Genomic DNA, 17,256 nt, shown 5'->3' on the forward strand with positions numbered 1-17,256 from the left:
AGGTAAGGGAAGTGAAAAAAAAAATGCTTCGAGACCTCTCACTACCCTCCCTCGTCCCCCGTGCATTTTGTTTTTAAGTCAGTCCCCCCCCCCCCCAGTTCTATAATGGTAATGAATCGAGCCAAAGAACTTGCAGCTTGCGTGCCATATATTGGGTACCCAAGCAGAGAAATAAATTCAATTCATACTCCTGATTATAATATTGCTAAGCAATGGAAATGACTTGAAAATAATACTTGCAGCTTGCGTGCCATATATTGGGTACCCAAGCAGAGAAATAAATCCAATTCATACTCCTGATTATAATATTGCTAAGCAATGGAAATGACTTGAAAATCAAAGCAACGGCATTTTTCTAAATAACAAAAAAAAAAAAAAAATAAATAAATAAATTTAACAGTGAAAGAACAAGGCTTTCTTAAGTAATCAGAATCTGAAACAGATCCACCACACAGAACGGAATGCTCACTGAAAAGCATTCCTCAATTAAAATGTTCACAATTAAGCAAAAAGAACAATGAATTAAAAAAATTAACTACCAACTCAAAAAATTTAATGCGAAAGAGCTAACAGTCTAAACGCGAGGAATCTCTTAAGAATGGATATCTGCAAATTAATTTTAAAATTGAAATTAAATTAAATGAGAATTAATTAAAAAAGAAATGGATATTTAAACAATTGAAAATGAGCAATATAGTTTTAAATTGTTCCTTAAAGCTAAGATACGTAATTAAAAAGATTAGGAATTGAATACAATCTGCAACTTACAGAACCAATAGACGGTAAATTTGTGATGACTTCGGAGGTCATATGAGCCTGCGTAACTATGACGTCACAAAAATCACGTGATCTCTGACGTCATTTGCGACTTTTTTAGTCTACTTTTCCTACTTTAGTTGAAAATTTTCTGGCAACACTAGTCCCTCTTTCCAATTTTCCTGATTATATGCAGTTTTCCGTTTAATCATTCCTCAGAAGTTGGTGTAGAAATGTTTGCTCTATCCTGACGAAAATCTCCTACGAGCAGATTGACTGACATTTTCCTATATCCCAAACTCATCTCATTTTTATTGCGCTGTAAAGTCTTATACAGAATGTATGAATTTATCATTGACATCTCCATTCTCCGGAAAAAGTTTCCGCCCGAGTCTGAGTAATTTCCTCAAAAAGCAATAACTGGAAACATATTGATCAGCACGATTAACATACCCCTTTGTGTATCCGTCAACTATACTTGGCTTTTCTATTACTTTTTCTGTACCACCTCGTATAATTTTTTTAGTGGCTATCATTTTACCACCAGATCTGTTGCTCAATAATGACGCTGTTCTTTTATTTGTTCAAGCTAAGAACATGGTATGCCCTTTTTTTGTATGCGAAGTTCTTTTTTCATTGAACTTAGGTTTCTTCAGAGGTGTTGGAACACGTTTTCTGTTTGTTTTGATGGTACCTGTCATGTGGAAGTTAATTTTTTTCTTTAGAATTCTTCAGCTAAGGGTATATTACTGTAATACCCATCATTGTGCATCTGATATCCTTTAATTCTGGTGCTGACCAATAAATTTGGCCGTGGCAAATTTTCAGAAGTGATGCTCTTGTAATAAGGAAGTATGCTATATACATAAGCCGTTTCCGAATCTGCCCAAACGTATATGCGAATGCCTCACTTGGTCGATTTATTGGGATTGTACGCAACTTGGTCGGTTTATTGGGATTGTACACAATAAAACATATAGTTCTGATAAATTTTACGATGGACTAGTCAACGCAAATATTTTGCCCATGAAATTTGGTCGTGGCAAATTTTCAGAAGTGATGCTCTTGTAATAAGGAAGTATGCTATATACATAAGCCGTTTCCGAATCTGCCCAAACGTATATGCGAATGCCTCACTTGGTCGATTTATTGGGATTGTACGCAACTTGGTCGGTTTATTGGGATTGTACACAATAAAACATATAGTTCTGTTAAATTTTACGATGGACTAGTCAACGCAAATATTTTGCCCATGTATAATATGTTCAGAAAATTTTGAATTTATGTATTTCAAAAAATTGCTTGCTCGTTGTATATGGGTTCTAATATTTCTTTTAGTGTCAGGTGTTTTCAAATGCAACATTCAGAATATCTGGTTGGATCTTTTCCTTCTAAATACGTTGCCAAAGAAAGGGATTCTACTACTCTCCTTACTGACCAATATTCTTGCATGTTTGCCAGAGGTATCGTACGCATATTGACGCTAACTCCGATAAACGCCCAAAATTCATCTTTTTCCACATCGCTCCACCTTTTCCAAATGGAGTTATTAGACCTTTTATGTGTAATTGTTAGTTTCTTTTATAATTTTATTGAACAATTCGTCCATGAAAAAAAAAAAAAAAAAAAAACATTAAATATTATTGTATCGGTTGTCGAATATTTGAAGGAAATGTGGTTCAATGATTTTTGGCGTTACACTAAAATGTATTCTTTCTGTAATACCTAATTCTTCTGTAACATCACCCCATTCAATTAAGTCTTCTAATGAACTTTCTCTTTCACTTTCAATAATTTTCACTCTTTGTCTGTTAGGTGGTATAATTTCGCTACCACTATTTGAAGTATCCAAATAATAATCAACATTGTCTTCTAAATTATCTGTTAATAATTGAAAATCAAGTATATCTTCATTATCACTCAGCTCTAAATTTTCATCATAGCATTCCTTTGTCTCCAAGTTTTTAACCAGGAAAAGGTCATAAAATAATTTAACCTCAATATTAGAGACTGAACCCTTTTAACTGCGATAACGATAGCCTGCGCCGACGATGACATAGCATCTTAAGCGTAATCTTGTTAAAGTATTTGGGTTTGCAGCGGAGCCACCGGAGTTACCGAACATCCCAATTTGCTTAAAACGTTGTTAGTTATCTTTTTTTCTTCTTCTACCTTTTTTTGACTGTATAGCGTTTGAAGGACTGTGTCGGAAGTCATTTGGGGATAAAATTTCTATGCTCGTTGAGTTTCTTGCCGAAGTACTCTAATATTTCTCTATTTGCTGCAGTTATGGAGGATGTGAAATGTTTAACCAAATTAAGAATATAAAGTGTGCAAAATCACATTGGAATCAAAATGGCATGCGTAATAGTTCGTCGAAAAGGAAGGAAACGGATTTTGCAAAAAAGGATAGACATACATGATTCGTTTTGCGAGTTATTTATGCATCTTTCCTTCAAAATTTCTTCTAACTGGTATTTGTAGAAGACGAAAAACTTGTGATATCGGGGAAGAAATCCACAATTTTTTATGCAGTATTTCTAATTGTTAAGGCTTTGAATGGAGTTAAAATGCTTAACGCTATTTCACGGCGAGGAAAAAAAAAAGCTAATCACTTATTTAAGAAAGTTTTAAGTAAAAGGCAACTGCATTAGGTTTCGTCAAAATTCTTTCTGCTATTCAAGAGTTTGATACTATATGGGGGGGAATGCAGAAGTATGGATGGAGAACATCAAGAACAACGAAAGCTATAAGAGTTTAGAAGACCTGAGCATTCTTAATTCAAGTACAAGAGCAGGCAGCAGAAGAGTGTGAAACGGTAATTAAACTGACGGTGCAGTACTAAGGGTTACCGCTACAGAGGGACAAGGACAGTGGTATGTATAGACAAGCTGTATGAATAAATAATATGGTTTCGAGTTTAATGAGTTCATAACTATACGCATATTTACTTTATTTCGTCGCAGAATTTCAGCGTGATTCTTACAAAAAAAAGGATATAACAAACTTTTTCTTAAATAAAACTGAGAAATCCAAGTTTTATTATTTTAACTAAATGTTAATTTAAACAGTGCATTTTGTGTCGTTCATTTAAAGCCTTTGAAGAGTTCATTCACTGCTGTTCTACAGGGCTATTTTTCTGTTATCCCGATTATTCTTGCTTACCATTCCTTAATTAGCGCGAATAATTAGAAGCTCAGGCTATCCCTTTCGGCGAGCAGAGAAGATCGTGTGTATTTTATTATCGGACAGACAAAATGTACTCATGATGAAAGTGTTGCCTGAAGACAAAAAGGTGAACTCTCGTTTATTGTGAAACACCTGAGCCGTGGAATTTGAAGCAAAAGATTTCTGAGTATTTGCCACAGGCATTGCAAGAATCTGCCTGGCGTACCTGACGAGTCGGCGGAGTATGTATGAGTTATGCATAACGTAGATAAGAGACGGAATAGTCACAAAAGACCCGCAATCAATGCTTTCCGCAAGGTAGTTGTAGTAGTATTGTCTGGCGGTCTTAAGCGTCCCTTCTGTCCATGATATCTGTCGGTGACGATATCAGTTTCACAGATATTTAACGGTTCTTGATACGCAATCAGTCGCATTTGCTAAAATGCTGTGCCGCGCTCTGTTGGTCAGATTCGGAAAACTTTCACCACATGTGGATGGGATAAGGCTTGATCTGGCCCAGTGACTTTGAACTCTTCCTATACCTGAAACTTTCCGTCGTGCCACCCGCGTTTTGACGACAACGACGATGATTCAAAAAAAAAAAAAAAAAAAAAAAAAAAAAAAAAAAAAAAAAAAAAAATATCACAGAAAAAAACGACGCATTCTGCGAGAAGATTATATTAAAATTTGTGTCACAGTGCGATAAATAATTCAGTAATGATGGTAGTTTTGAAGTGCTTAGAATCTACTATTAAATCTACTGTTGATAGAATATCACTATTAAAGTACTATGACTATTTATTGTGCATAGAATTTGCTATTAAATAAAATTTCTTCCAAATATTTTTTTTATTATTTCTGAGAGTTTTTTAATAAGCCACATGGCACTTACTTTCTTAAAATGACTTGAAAGTAAATTATTGCGTATTTAAATAGCATTTGAGATTTTTAATGGCTGTTAAGCAAAATAAGCTTTCCATTTTGTTTCAGAGTCTTATTTCAGCAAATTCAGGAAATTTATGGACTTGATGCAGATTATGAACTGAAATATTTTACAATTTATTTTTACGTATTTATTAACATAGCTTAAAGAAGATTATGCAGGAGCAGCCCGTACGTTATTGTAATTTTGACTAATAGCAGACCGCTATTTATTTTATTTTGATTTTAATTTTGCATTTACCTTTTTAACACCTTAATGTGTTTTTCTGCGGACGCGTCGGGGAAAAGGAACAGAGAATTGAAGCTCCAAAAAAGATTTTTTCGGGACAATTCATGTTTTTATAAAAAATTTTACTCATCAAACAAGAGCTTCAATGGTCTGTTTCGGCGAAACGCGTAATGGTATTTGGCCTAGTTCGACACTCAATCATTTCCCCCTTGAAAAGCCTGGTTGAGGGTTCGAGTGGGTTAATTTACCATTTTCCGCTTTGTAATTATTGTATTTTTGTAATTTTGCAATTTATGTTGTCATTATAATTTTTTGCATTTTATGTTTTAATATTTTTTCCGTCAGTCTATTTTTATGTGTATTAACTTTTCACATATCACAACGGTCAGATTAGTTTTTTCGTGCATTCGCATGTCTTCCAACATTGATTTTTGACAGTTTTATTTCGCGTGTTAGCAGTTATTTTTTCCAGATTAATATTTTTTAAAAAATTTCTTCTTTGTTAATATTTTAGTAATACAGCGTTGAACTATTTTTGGAGCTACAGCTCCTGGTAACTTTTTAGCAAGATCGCTGCAATGTTTTTACCTATTATTTCATATATTTTTGCAGCATTATGCGCAAAAAAATTTTTAAGACCAAATAGGTCTTCTGTCTCATTACTTGTTAGTTTTACAATTTCTGTTTCGATTATATATATATATATATATATATATATATATGTACAAAAAAGTAAAAGAAATAAATATATATATATATATATTTACTAAAGAAATACTGATTTATTATCTCCTAAGATTAATTTTAGTAGAATTATCTTAAAAGAGTGAATCTATAGTCTTTTAAGATAATTCAACTAAAATTAATCTTAGGAGATAATACAATCAATATTTCTTTAGTAAATAAATTATTATTAACTTACTTTGCAGCAATTGCGCAAGTAGTAGAATAACTCGATTTCGCACTATATATTTCTTTTACTCGTTAAATTTATTTATAAATTTTCCCCTTCATTTAGAGGAAGTAAATGCCTAATATTAGTTACTTCATAATTACTTCAGTTTTCAGGTTTCTAATTTAAAAAGTCTTAAACTTTATTCTAAATTTCTTAAATTCCAAGTGTCAGTGTATGGAGTGCAAGCATATCCTTTAAGGAAAGTATACAGGAACTTAACATTTCGCTCGACACTATTAATAATAACAGAAAAGTATAATTGAATTCCATTTAAAATATTTACTAACTGCATATCTTGTAGTACTTTTAAGTTCGTTATAATAATCCTTGAATAATGTAAGATGAACTTTAAATGTAATGTCTTAACATCACTTAGTTAGTTCTCATGGAGTGAATGTAAGTTGGAATGTATTTAAGATATCGCTGAAAATGGAATGAAAGTATTTAGTGTATATGCAACTTTTCATGTGTAGTACGTGTGTATATGCAACTTTTCATGTATTTCGACTTTTTATGTCATATTTGCAGCTTATAATATGTTAAAATTTTGCAGAATATTTATATATACTTTATATTTCAGTCTCTGAATTTTGATCCATGTCTTGATGATTCCATAACATTTGCCAAGCGACTTGCCGCTGCTAACCGTCGTGTAGTTGTTGATGTTCTTGATGGTTTGCCTCATGGATTCCTAAATTTTCTGCCATTCAGCCAAGAAGCACACAATGGTTCTAATCTCTGTGTACGTCGACTGAGTGAAGCAATGAATTTACTGTAATTTCCGAACTTATTTGTTTTCTTTAAAAATGTACAAGCTGGTAGTAATTTAAGTGATCCTACTGAGACCTGTGTAGAGCCCGCTCTATTTATCGTATTTCTTTGAAACTTGGTTTATTCATTAGGGAAAGGAACATTGCTGTAAAAAGTATTAGTTCAAATTCTGACCATCAGGTGAATAAGTGGTGCATAAAGAACAAGAAACATAGACAGGAAAGGTAAAATTTTATTTATTCACAACGAACAGTTTGTTCAGTGTGTATTCCATTTGTATGAATTGCATGCTCTAAATGTGTTATAGCATGTTCAGAAGTAGCATGTAGTGATTCTTGAGATTTCCAGCAACATGGCGTGTTATGTTTGCTTTCATTTCAGGCTGCGTCTGTACGCTTCCTCCAGCCACACAGTGTTTCAGAAATACTCACAAGCGGAAATCGTAAGGCTTCAAGTCCGGAGAACGAGGAGGCCAGGATTTAGGAAAACTTCTCGAAAGTATTTGATCATGTCCAAAGTGAGCATAAAGCAGCTCCTTCACTTGTCGGCCAGTAGGGAGTATTGCATATCTTGCACGAAGACTAGTTTCTTAACATTCTTGATATTGTAAGCCTTTGCTGCTGAGGAAGTTTGCCATAACGGGCACTCATGAGTCACGAGTGTTTAAGTGACAGTACTGTTTTTAGGGCCTTGTTAATTAATCTCCTCAAAGAAAAGGGTACAAAAATGAAATCAGCAATAAATCGACACTCTACAATCACGTTATCAAAATACAGAGGCTGTTCGCACACTATTTTGGGGTTTTCTGTCCCCCATATGCGAGTCTTGAGTACTCATTCTTCCGTTTAGCTCAAAATGCTCCTCCCTTTGACCATAAACTGTTCCATAAGTGTGCATTGTCAAAGGCTATTCTCGCCAGAAATCGGAAAGCAGGTGCGTGTCTTGAAAGTGCAGCTTTTGCATCAGGTGAATTTTGTGTGGATACCACTTTAAAATGGATCGCTGAACTTTTTGTATCGTAGACCTAGAGGTAGACATATCACGTGATATTGCTCGAGCTTTTGTCGAAAATATCGGAAACAGGATTCTCTGTCAACACAGAAACGATGACATCTTTCCCAATTTCAATTGAAAATTGCTTCTATCCTCTTCTTGGCAACTTTCTCCAACTCCCCCTCCTCTTTAAATTTAGTTTTTAAAACCGTTCTTCGACATGGGCAGTTTTCGCAAGCCTTTCAAATGTTCATATTCACACAAAGTACTTATACTATTACTGAAGTTCTGATAAAACAGCTGGGCCTGCAATTCTAATAAAGCAATTTAAACAAAAAAGCGCGATGTTTCTTCTCTAAAAGCATGGTGAAGAAATGATTTTATGCCACCGTTAACCGTTTAATAACGGTGAAACACGCATGCAACGCATACTGGTTTTTACCTGTAGTTGGATTGCTCCAGGCAAGTGGCGTTTAATTAAGAAATAAGCGCCGCCTTGAAATCTTTGAGTTATCGGCGAAGATGGAGACTTAGGCGACGAGTTTTTGACTCCATTCGATTCTTAAATAAATGCATCATTAAAAATAAGAAAATAAAGTTCATCATTTAAAAATACAACAGAAATGCCTAAAGATACTTAACAGCCTGCTAAGGCAGAAATGTTAAATTGAGGACTTGAATTTTCCGAATTTGCTTGACTTTCTATCTATATTTCATGAAAACTGCCATCTAGTGGTCAAAATTTTAATAATTATTTTTTTATTGTATTTTCCTTTTATACCATGTTTCAAAGAAAAACGTCAAATAAAAGGGGCTCTACATGTCTAAGTACGATCATTTTAATTATAACCACATTCTGTGATTATTCCTTACTTCACTACGTGTCCTTAGTAAATTCAGAAAGGATCTGTGTTGTTTTCTCAGGTCTGTACAGTTTTTATATTTCAATTCATAAGCGGATTAAGTACTTTTATAAAGTTTCTCAGCTTTCACCTTCGATATAAGTAATGTCTCACAATGCTCCCTACACTTTATTTTCAAAGCGTGCCCATATGTTTCTAATTGGTTGTATACCGTATGTCTGAATAATGCATGCGTATGCTTCCAAGTTTCTGAAAGAATTATTTCCATTGTGACTTTTTCAAAAATTTCATAAATAATTTCAGTTATGTATATTGAAGAAAGAAAAGTGGGTTTTATCGACAAATAAATGGTTGCAGATATATATTCATTTAAAGTTCATTTTAACTTATATAAAATTTCTTATCGATTATTACAAAGAACTTAAAACTTGCTACACTTGGAATCGTTATTCGAAGAGAAATACCTTTATAATTTCGTTGTTGCTGTTTTATATAAGATGGGTCAGAAATATGTGTACGCATTTAAAGTAAATATAATATTGTGTATTGCAGAGAGAAATGATGAATAGCATTCTAAATTTGAAAATTCACTTTTTTTATTTATTTATTTATTTATTTTTTTTTAATAAAAGTCACATGCGTGAACTTAAACGATTAGACAAGATAGCATTATGCGATAAACATGGAACTATATTTGTGACCCACTTTTTTCACAATTCCTCGTCTGTGTGTTTATCTACATATGTAGTTTGTAGAATCAAACCTATTAATAAGGTCACCCGGATATAGAGTCATCCTGTTTATTGTGTCACATTCTTGTTATTTGTGTCACATTCACAGCAAGTCCCGGACTGAATGTAGACCAGTACACTCTGCATTGCACATAATGTCAGTATCGTTTAGATCAAAGGTTCTGAAACTTTTAAAATTTTGTAGCTGATAAATAAGAATAAAAAATATATGCAACAAAAGGAGCACCATTTTTCGTTAAGTTTTAGCATTCATTTTAAATCTTGTGTAAATACTGTACCACCAAAAATAATGTACTATTAGTGATACATGCACTATAGTTTGAGAAACTCTGGCTTAGAGGGTTGTTGTCATTTACAGGAACCTCTTTTAAGAGTTTCAGTATTTTTCAGGGAATTTTTGTTCCAGTGAAATCATTTTCCTCCTACGATTAATTGTTGCTTCCCTCCTCCCCCGAGCTTTCTGTATCTACCAACTGCCTCTTCGCCCACAGAACACGAACGATAAAAGGTGAGATGAGGAAGTAAAAAAGCGCGATTTTAGAATCCGAATTTTGTTATACGGATTTTTTAATTGGCTCGAAACGAGTCACATGTCATGCACCGAATAAGTGCGGACTTCAGCTTCCATTCATTTTTTGTACAGAATCTCTAGCAAGGCTCTGATTTAAGAATAAATTTAGAGGCATGCTCCATAGCTGAATTTCAGTATATATATATTTAATATTCCAATCTTCTGGTTTCGCTTTACAGACTTTTAACGAGAGGAGGAAGACAAGACGAAGTACTTCTTTCTGTATTGACGTAACATCTTCGAAAACAAGGCTGATATTCAGGACGAATGTGTTAGTGCAGTTAATTTGGCAATGATGTAATTCAAAAGCACTATTTCTTTAAAATAAATTTATTGAGAATGAATACCGATGACAGATATATGTGTAAGATATATGTGTTGGGAATCGATAGATATATCATCACATATTATTGGTTTCTTCAAATTATAACGTGAAATCATTTTTAATTTCACTCAAATTTCTATGCCTTTTGTGCATAAATAAAAAAATTTTAAGACATTTAAACAAAATGGTACTATTTATTCAAAATTTCATGGTATTAATTAAATTAAATTTTGTGTTGAATATTCAAAGTCACAACTGAATGTCAATATTTAGTTTTAATCGTTTTATTTTCTTCTCCATATTCTTGCATCGCTTTGTTTTGTAAGTCTTTTCTTCCGTACAAAGTCACATCTGCCAAGTTCCCAGAGGAAACTAGGGGGATCAAAGTTTGATTATGTATGTGTATCTATGTTAGAATCAAAGCCTGAGTTCTAGGCTTTTGGCCGCAGCAGAGTTCAGTTTTTTTATACCAACGTAATAACAGTTCAAGAATTGCTCATATTAAAATGTTTAAATGAATATGGATCAATTTTTGGCATATTTTTATCCCCCAGATTTAAGCTTAACACTTTTTCTGTGCTTTTTATAGTCTTTGGATATAACTTTGATTTTAAATATATAGGATAGCTTGCATGTGCAGAAACTTGGAAAGTGCATACATTTCGATGAAATTTCATTGCAAATCGTTTTGTGTGTAACTGAGCATTTAAGACATGTAAGACATTCCGTTTAAAAAATAAGAATGGGAATATTGCAGAACTTTGAAATGAATGAGAACTTAAGTGTAATCTAAGGTATAAAACTTCCATCTTGATGAAAATTTTTGCCATTTTTACGTGTTAAAATAAAGTCTCGTCAATTATGTAACTTTTCTTTTGTGTAAAAATATCTACATTCCTTTTATTTAATTTTTTTAGTGTAAAAAATTATTCTGCTAATAAATCTTTTAATATGTACAATAAAACTAAGGTCAATATTGTGTAACTTGAAATTGGGAGTTTATTTCACTTGTACATTTAAAGTTAATGTTTGATGCTGTCTGATGATGTAAAATTTCAAATGTATATATGCAAATTTTAATCTTTAAACGATATTTTCATGTTTGCTAACTGAAACTGTTATGATTTTTTAAGGCTGTATAATCTCCTGAGTAAATGAAAGTGTATAATTTGATCATTTATTCTTATAATGTATTTTTATGGAATTCAGATAATCTATAGCATTTCAAAATCTACACTATCTGTGTGAAAACAAATGAGAAAAATTAGTTATTCTGCCAAAAGTATAATAAAAACTCTTTAAGAAGTTAAAGCAGTGAAAATACTGAACTTCAGTATGTAAGGATCTTAAGTTTTACTAACGTTTATTTTATTTTAAATCTTTACTATCACTTCTTATTTTCTACTTCCGGCCAGAATTATAAGCGTGAAGGAGTTTATGCAAAGTTGTCTGGCGAACGCCAAGTATTTAAGTGTGGCCTTTTTGCCAAGCAGAAGAGAGGAAGCCGTGAGTTCGAAGCAGGCCGCTTACCTTAGAAGTTACGCAGTTGCTACTTTGCCTTCCAGGCCAGAGGTTTTAATCCTCTTGATAAATTAAACGTATTGTAGTGTTCACAGTCTCTGTGCTACATACGCTTTCTGTTATTATAAGGCCAATCTTATTCTAAAGTTAAATTAGAGTTTAGTTTTATTTTGATATCTTTTAAGTTAGACCCCGAGTGGAGGGTCATTGTATTCCGAAGTACGGAAGTCATTGTATATAAAGAAAAAAATAAAGGGTTTTGTATACCCTTCGTCTGTATCCTGTCCACTTACTACAATTAGTGAACATAGCTTTAGTAAGCTCTCTGTTCTAGTCAGGTCATTGTATGTTTCCGAAGAAAGTTAGAAGAAACATTGAACCTGATAGTGGCGCCCGACGAAGAATAACCATGGCCGAGTTTCAAGAAGAACCTGTGCTGCCTGCAGAAACAGCTCAGAATCCAGAAATGCCAGCTGCCGCCCTGGAAGGATTTGGGTATATTGTCCAGACCATGCGCGCTTCGATAAAACCAGAAGCAACGTTTAATGGAAACTCACAGGTAACCAGTTTTTTGGAAAAATTGGATGACCACTTCATGCTCTACCCCGTGCACGAGTTTCAAAAAGTTACCTTAGCTACCAGCGCTTTGAGGGGCCAAGCGCTTAACTGGTTCAAATGTATCGGCAGAAGTCTCTTGGGTCAAGCAGGAAGTCCCACCTATACCTACGAAAATTTCAAGACTGCCCTACTAAAAGCCTTCCCTGTTGTAAGGGATCGTGCGAAATTAGAAACAGAACTGTTCAGTATATATCAACAAAGAATGGAAAACCTCTCCAGGTTTATTTTAAGAAAAATTCACGTTTTCAAGCTCTTGTATGGAAACCGTCCGGATCCTGAAATAATTCAAGTGATTTTGCCGAGGTTACTACCCCAAGTGCAAGACTTTATTGAATTGAGAAATCCGACTACACTGGAAAAATTATTTGAGCTAGCAATCCAGTTTGAAAGTAGAAGAACGGCGGACGTCGAAAGAAGACGCCAATATCAACAGCGAAACCAATTTGGTACGCCAAGACTACAGCAAACTCAAGCACATGGCTACGGAGAAAAAGCGAATCAGTGGGCAAGGAAACCCGAGCATTCAAAAACAGCCGGCGAACGTCGACAGTTCAATAGCAACCCAGAAAAAAAGTCTCAAGGCCAGTGGAGAAAGAAGGAAAGCACCGAAAGAAAAAATAATTTAAACTAAAACGGATTTCTGCTGACGAGAGGGTGCGGAAATCCGAAGGCCACGAAAACCCCTCTTCCTACAAGTTAAATACAGTAATGGTGAAAAATTTAACTCTTCCGAAGATTGAAGTCTTGGTAAATAATATCCCGGCCACCGCACTCCTGGATACCGGCGCGCAGTGTTCCTGTGTGGCAGAAGTCTTTTTTAGAAAGTATTTTCGCAAATACCGCATATATAATGCGGATAATACAACAGTATTAGCGGCGCAAGGAGAACAATGTAAGTGCGTAGGTAAAGTACCTTTGTACATCCGTATCAAGGACGAACAAGTAAAGGTGATGTTTTTTATAGTAAAGAATTTGCAAGCACACTTAATACTAGGAATAGACTTTCTTTCAGACGCACAAGCTACACTGGATTTTAATGAAGCGTCTCTTAAACTGACGATGAAACCAGTGCGTGTAGAAAAGGTTGAACCGCCAAGGGTAAATCTCGACCACCTGCCTAATGACGAGCAAGATAGAATCCGACAAGTGGTAAGTGAATTTGCTTCCTTATTTAGTGATATTCCAGGATTTACCCAGGTTACCAACCATAGTATTGACACCGGAGATGCATTGCCGGTTCGTCAAAAACCATACCGGTATGATAAGAATAAGGAAAAAATTATAGAATGGCATATTACCGATATGCTACGTAAAAAGATCGTAACGCCTATCTCAAGTAGTTATGCTAGTCCGGTGGTTTTATGTAAGAAAAATAATGATTATCCTTTGGAGCATCCAAAAAGGTGGAGATTCGCTATTGATTACCGTAAATTAAATTCCATAACGAAATATCCGGTATATCCGTTACCGATTATAGAAGAAATTTTAAGGAACATAAAATCAACCAAATTTATGACAACTTTAGACTTAACGAATGGTTATTTTCAAATAGGGATCAGGCCTGAGGACGTGCCTAAGACTGCTTTTATAACCAAGTCTGGCACTTATGCATTTTTGCGAATGCCGTTTGGCCTTTCAGGCGCCCCAGCAACATTTCAGCGATGCATGGACATTGTGTTAAGACCTGTTCTCGGAAAGTCCACATTTATCTATTTAGACGATATCATTATTACTAGTGATAATCTAGACCAACATGTACAGGATTTAAGACAGGTGTTTTCTTTATTAAATGAGGCCGGTCTAAAAGTTAATGTCGAAAAATGCAAATTTGCAGCCCCTGAATTAAAATATTTAGGTTACAAAATATCGCAAAAAGGGATCGAGACAGATGAATCAAAAATAATCGCTGTACAAAAGTATCCGACTCCAAACACGGCAAAGAAGCTCTCTTCTTTTCTAGGACTTTGTTCATATTATAGGTCCTTTATAAAAGATTTTGCGGCTATCGCTGAGCCATTGTTAAAATTAAAAAGGAAAAAGGCAAGATTCTCGTGGACGGCCGAAGCCAATAGTGCTTTCGAAAAATTAAAACAAGCATTAACGCAAGCCCCTGTGTTGAAATTTCCTGAAAAGGATGAAAATTTAGAAATTTCAGCGGATGCTTCGGATTATGCGGTAGGAGCGGTACTTTCGCAAAATCAGCAGCCAGTAGCATTTTTTAGCCGAACTTTAAATCAAACACAAAGAAACTATTCCGCGACCGAGAGAGAGGCACTTGCAGTTCTGTTAGCAGTGCAAAAGTTCCGAGTCTATTTTGGAAAGGCGCCGATAACAGTATATTCTGATCATGCGGCGGTAACTAGATTGTACTCTGGAAAAAATTTATCCCCAAGGTTAATAAGATGGGCACTCAAGCTGCAAGAATATAATCTGGTAATCAAGCATACCCCCGGAAAGGAAAATATCGTAGCAGATGCCCTGTCACGAATTAAATTAGACGAACAGGGTAATACCGTAAAAGTTGCAATGCTGACAGCGTGTACAATAAATTCCCGAGAAACTGTAATAACCGAACTGGGTAAGGATCCTGAGTTTGGAAGTATTTATGAGTATTTGAAGGATCCTGAAAATTTTAGCCACCAAGATATTGTGGCGATAAGAAATAGGGCGGCCCATTACGAACTAATAGATGGTCTATTATTTTATACAAAAACTACGAATTCCAACAACGAATTTCGACCTGTTATCCCAGCTAGTCTTAGATTAAATATCCTGCAAGAGCTCCATGACAGCCCTTTAGCTTCTCATGCTGGTATTCGAAAAACTACTCAACGCGTACGCGAGGCAGTCTACTTTCCTGAACTGCAAAAGTTAACAAGGGCGTATGTCCAGTCCTGCCCAACATGTCAAGCCGTTAATTATATTAATTTCCGCCCGGCCGGGTTTCTAAATAGTATTAAATCCGAATTTCCAAATGAAATAATCGGTATCGATTTATTGGGCCCTTTCCCAAAAAGTCAGTTAAACAAAAGTCGCTATCTCCTTGTTATAGTTGATCATTTTAGTAAATGGACCGAAATTGTTCCCTTAAAACGAGCCTCCGCGAAATTAGTTACCGATTCTATTTTAAATAAATATATTTTAAAATACGGGGCGCCCCTAAAAGTTATATCGGATAATGGTCCTCAATTTGTAAGTAATATATTTGAAGACATGTGCCAAAAACTGGGCATACGTCATTTAAAAATGGTCCCGTATCGGCCGCAATCAAATATAGCGGAACGGGTCAACAGAAATATAGTGAAAATTATCCGTAGTTATGTTAAAAATTTTCATAAAAGCTGGGATAACTATGTCAATGAATTTGCTTTCGCCCTTAGGACCGCAAAACATGATACAACGGGCAAAACTCCTGCTGAGTTATTTCTAGGCAGAAAGATTATAACACCGTTAGATAAATTATTTTATGTGCAACAAAGAGCCCCAGAATTTAAAATGGGTGATATAGAAAAACTAATTAAGGAAGCAAAGAAGAATACGGAAGTAGCACAAAGAAAACAGAAGCTCTATTATGATTTGAAACGACGGGGAGTAACTTATAAAGTAGGGGATGAAGTACTAAAAATTAAGCATTCACTTTCTTCAGCACCAGAAGATAAAACTGCCAAATTTTTCCCACGCTTTGAAGGACCATATGTTATAGAAAAAATAACTCACGCTGTTGTAGTATTAAAGGCAAGAAATGGCGAAACCTGTTCCGCAAACATTGACCAGATAAAACCATTCTATGACCGTAATAAAATGCAAATCTTTTCAGATCTTTTGCAGGATCCGGTACGGCAGACACCGCAGGTACAAGTTCCAGAGGTGGGAAAACGACAAGTACAAGGGCAAGCCAATGAGAGACAGAAGCAAGTGAAAAGAAAATTGCCCCGCGGAAAAATTGAAGGTACAAAGAAAAAGAAGTCGTTCCACCGTCCAAAAAACAGAGTTCACGAACACCCCCAGAATGAAGAAGGGAGAAGGACGACGTATGTGGAAAAGACCGGGAGAAAGGACGGCAACTATAACCCGGCTGTGAAACGGAAGATTGACTCATCCGACAGAACTCTCCGCAGCAAAAGTCGCCGAACTGCGGAAGGGCCATCAGCGGCGGAGGAAAAAGTACAAGAAAAATTTGAACGGCCAACAACGAGGTCCAAGCAGGATCACGACAGAAGTTTCCCGGTTCCACCAAGACCAGCTGCCTTCAAACGGCCAAGACCACAAGCAGAGGACAGAAGGAAGATGTTCAAGGGTGGCCGTAGTGGTGAAAAACGGAAGCTTCCAGAGGAAAGCACTGAAGGGCGAGCCCGTACAAGAAGGAGGATCAACCAAGCAACGGTCTGCAGCACCTTTAAAGACTGGGCCCAGAAAAGGATGTCTGAATATTACAAAGATAAGTAAAATTTTGTGTTACTTTACAAACTTAAGTTAATCTTTCATTCTTACTGCAAGTGGCAGATTTGAAGAAGTTTTACCTCATGCGAGGTCTACCTTTATCGCCAAAAGGGCGAGAAATGAGTTGTGACCGATTTTCTTATTATGTTTTTCAATTACTCGCGCGTAAAACTAAAGTTGATGTATAATAGCGTTGTATAAAGACTTAAATATTGTAAAAAGTTATTGTATAAATTTTATTTAAAACATTCTAACAAGAAAGAAGTTTTAGTCTGAAAGACTTTTTGAAATGTAGTATTATTTCAATGTAGAAAGAATTGGCACTTGCTTTGAAAAGAATAGAAGTTAACAA

At 35.1% G+C, this 17,256-nt stretch overlaps 1 protein-coding gene across 1 annotated transcript in view; it reads left to right on the top strand.

Annotated features, from left to right (window-relative positions):
- Positions 1 to 11,570, top strand: part of Hsl (hormone-sensitive lipase) — a 79,669-nt gene extending 68,099 nt beyond the window's left edge. Inside the window, exon 8 of the mRNA XM_085806949.1 lies at positions 6,631 to 11,570. Coding sequence (XP_085663075.1) covers positions 6,631 to 6,828 — 198 coding nt within the window. The 3' untranslated portion in view covers positions 6,829 to 11,570. The remainder of the gene's footprint in view (positions 1 to 6,630) is intronic.
- The last annotated feature ends 5,686 nt before the right edge of the window (positions 11,571 to 17,256 follow it).

This window comes from Stegodyphus dumicola, chromosome X1, assembly GCF_044657685.1.
Source record: "Stegodyphus dumicola isolate Sdum_Otavi_A_Nest chromosome X1, ASM4465768v1".
NCBI lineage: Eukaryota > Metazoa > Arthropoda > Arachnida > Araneae > Eresidae > Stegodyphus > Stegodyphus dumicola.